This window comes from Corvus brachyrhynchos, unplaced genomic scaffold, assembly GCF_000691975.1.
Source record: "Corvus brachyrhynchos isolate BGI_N302 unplaced genomic scaffold, ASM69197v1 scaffold59, whole genome shotgun sequence".
Taxonomy (NCBI): Eukaryota; Metazoa; Chordata; class Aves; order Passeriformes; family Corvidae; genus Corvus; species Corvus brachyrhynchos.
Window position 1 is genome coordinate 3738917 of NW_008246054.1, and position 2714 is coordinate 3741630.

The 2714-nt window shown below is 55.2% G+C and overlaps 1 protein-coding gene across 1 annotated transcript in view; it reads left to right on the forward strand.

Annotated features, from left to right (window-relative positions):
• SARDH (sarcosine dehydrogenase) overlaps positions 1-2714 on the forward strand; it is a 27374-nt gene that overhangs the window by 18065 nt on the left and 6595 nt on the right. Inside the window, exons 3-4 of the mRNA XM_017745406.1 lie at positions 1831-1985; positions 2404-2497. Coding sequence (XP_017600895.1) covers positions 1831-1985; positions 2404-2497 — 249 coding nt within the window. The remainder of the gene's footprint in view (positions 1-1830; positions 1986-2403; positions 2498-2714) is intronic.

The following is a 2714-nucleotide window of genomic DNA, read 5'->3' on the forward strand; positions in this document are numbered from 1 at the left end:
TTCCTGCGGGCGCTGGCTGCGTTCAGTTCCCAGCCTTTCCCGCTGCCTTTTCAGCTGTGTCAATGCACACAAATTTTGGGTTTAACTCCTTAGCTACAATAGAAATGTTGGGGTTTCTAACAGGTGAAGGTAGCTCTTGCTGTGTGCAGCTGCCTCCTCTCAGCTCTGCTGCCTCAGGAAAGGGAATTTTGGTGTTTTTCTCCCTCTGAGAGGGAGCCACGTTGTGCAAGTCACAACGTACCCTTTCCAGTCCTGGGCAGGTTCGTTCCAGCACCTCCTCCATCCCTGCCAAGCTGGAGGGGCTGCAGGCACCGGGGTGATTGCATTTTCCTAATGGCAGCCACCTGGCTTTTTCCACCTCTATCCTCCAGTCCCCGTAACCCGATTACAGCCCCTGTCCCCGGGGCCCTGCACTGCTCATCGCTGTTATTGGGTTTGTCCAGCCCCGGCTGGCGGCTCTGACCTCTGTCCGAGTCCTTATCAGCTGCAATTAAGGGGGATTGAAAGGCAGCAGAGCGGCCCTGGGGGCAGAAATGGCATTAGGCAGCTGCGGAGGAGGATGCTGAGCTCGCCTGTGGCCAAGCACAGGGTGTGCACTTGGGTGGCCGGTGCCACAGAGCCCTGTCCCCGCGCTGTGTCACCTTCAGTGCTCTGGGGCAATCTCACCCTGCTTGTCCCAGCAGCGTGGGGTGCCAGTGACTTCATCCCTTCCTTGTGGGAGAATCCTTCTTCCCTCCTGTCTGGGACCCTGGCACAGGAAGCAGGGTGGGAAGTGGCTGGCGGAGCTGCAGGTTCTGTCGGGCACTGGAGGAGTTTAATCACAGCAAAGTCTATTTTTCCAGTTACAGTAGGTGGCTGCACTTATTACCATTATGACAGAATACCAGAGAGCAATTTCGTAGTGGCAGGAAAGACAGCGGGAAGATTGATTACATATTAATCAGCTCTCAAACACCATCCCTCGGGATTTTTCCACCCAGGATTACTGAGGAGACGAAATTCTTCCTTGTATACAGTACAATCCCCACACTGGTTATGGGCTGGTCACTGCAGTGATGCCTTAGGTTTTAGCTTTTCTATTTTCAAACCCTGCACTGCCTGGTGTGTAACTCTGGAGTTTCTTGGAGCCTGTTCATTTCTGCTCTCTTGTCCCAGGCAGACGTAACAAAGCCTCTCCAGGCCTGCTCTCCAAGGACACCCAGACTGTCCTAGGCCCAAAAACTATAAACCAAAAGCCTCTAAGGGGTGCAAGCAGAGGGAAAATTACCTCATTAACTGAAGCTTTAATTGGAGAATGAACCCTGCTATGCAAATGAACCAAACCTATAAAAGTGTGAAGAACTAGTGCCCTGCCGTCCATCTCGGGGTCCATTTTGAGAACAGCCTCAGGCTCCCCAGGGGTACCTTTGAAGGCCTTTCAAATAAATACCTGCCTTTATTCCCTTACTCCTGTCTTGTGTCTGTTTCTAGGAGGCCTCTTAAGGCCTCAGCAGCATTCCCTGCTCCCACCTGTAGCTCACAGCTCCCCCCCCCACTTGAGGCTCTGTTCTGTACTGGGACAAAAGTGCTGTTGGTCCCACAGAGTTTTTTCCTGTGATGCTCACACAAACTCTCACTTTTACTGGTTTTCACTGTGCTGAGCCCCACAAAAAGCAGTTAGCAGAGCCCCAAAGCCTTCCCTAATCCCACTACTCTTTAACCCCGGCTTTTTTTGGCAGTCCCCACTCGGGGCTGTGCAAGCTGGAGACACTCAGGGCTGCACTTCAGGCTCTGCAGAGCAGAACCCACCCAGCCCAGCACTCTCAGCCCTGAAAGGCTGCCCGGGGCTGTTTTCCAGGGGACGGCTACTACCTGGCTATCGGCGGGGCCGTGGCCCAGCACAACTGGTCCCACATCACCACCGTGCTGCAGGACATGAAATTCCAGTGCAAACTCCTCGACTGCTCAGAGGAGCTGGGCATGATGAGCATCCAGGGCCCCCTGAGGTGAGCGGTGTGGCCCCCTCCCTGCAACCTGACCGTGGGGAGGTGGAGGGAGGGATGCAGGGAGGGATGCAGGGAGGGGTGCAGGGATACAGGGAGGGATCCAGGGATGGAGGGAGGGATTCAGGGATGGAGGGGATGGAGTGGGGTTTGCCTCAGGTGCAGGTCCCCACGTTGGGCAGGGGTAGGTGTGAGCCCCATGACAATGAGTGCTGATCCAGCTAGGGTAACACTCCATTTTCCATGGGACTGAAATTTCTTTTGAGGCTCCCACAGCACTGCACATCAGCCACCTCAGCTCCTCTTTGGAGTGAGAAGTCTGTCTTGCCAGAAAGATGAGGGAGAAAGTTTTAGGGATAACCCTCAGGGCAGGCTGGGAACTGAGTCCCTTCACTGCACCCACTTTGCTGTTTCCCCACAGCCGTGTTGTCCTCCAAGAAGTGCTTGACACCGACCTCAGCAACGAGGCCTTCCCCTTCTCCACACACAAAATCACCACGGCTGCAGGATGTGAGGTAGGAAGGGGCCATTCCTTGAGCTCCCCAGGAGCTCTGGGCTCTGAGAACCCACCAGCCTGCACAGCCAAGAGTAGAATCCCAGACTGGTTTGGGTTGGAAGGGACCTGAAAGCCCCTCTCATTCCACCCCTGCCATGGCAGGGACACCTTCCACTAGCCCAGGTTGCTCCAAGCCCTGTCCAACCTGGCCTTGGACACTGCCAGGGATGGGGCAG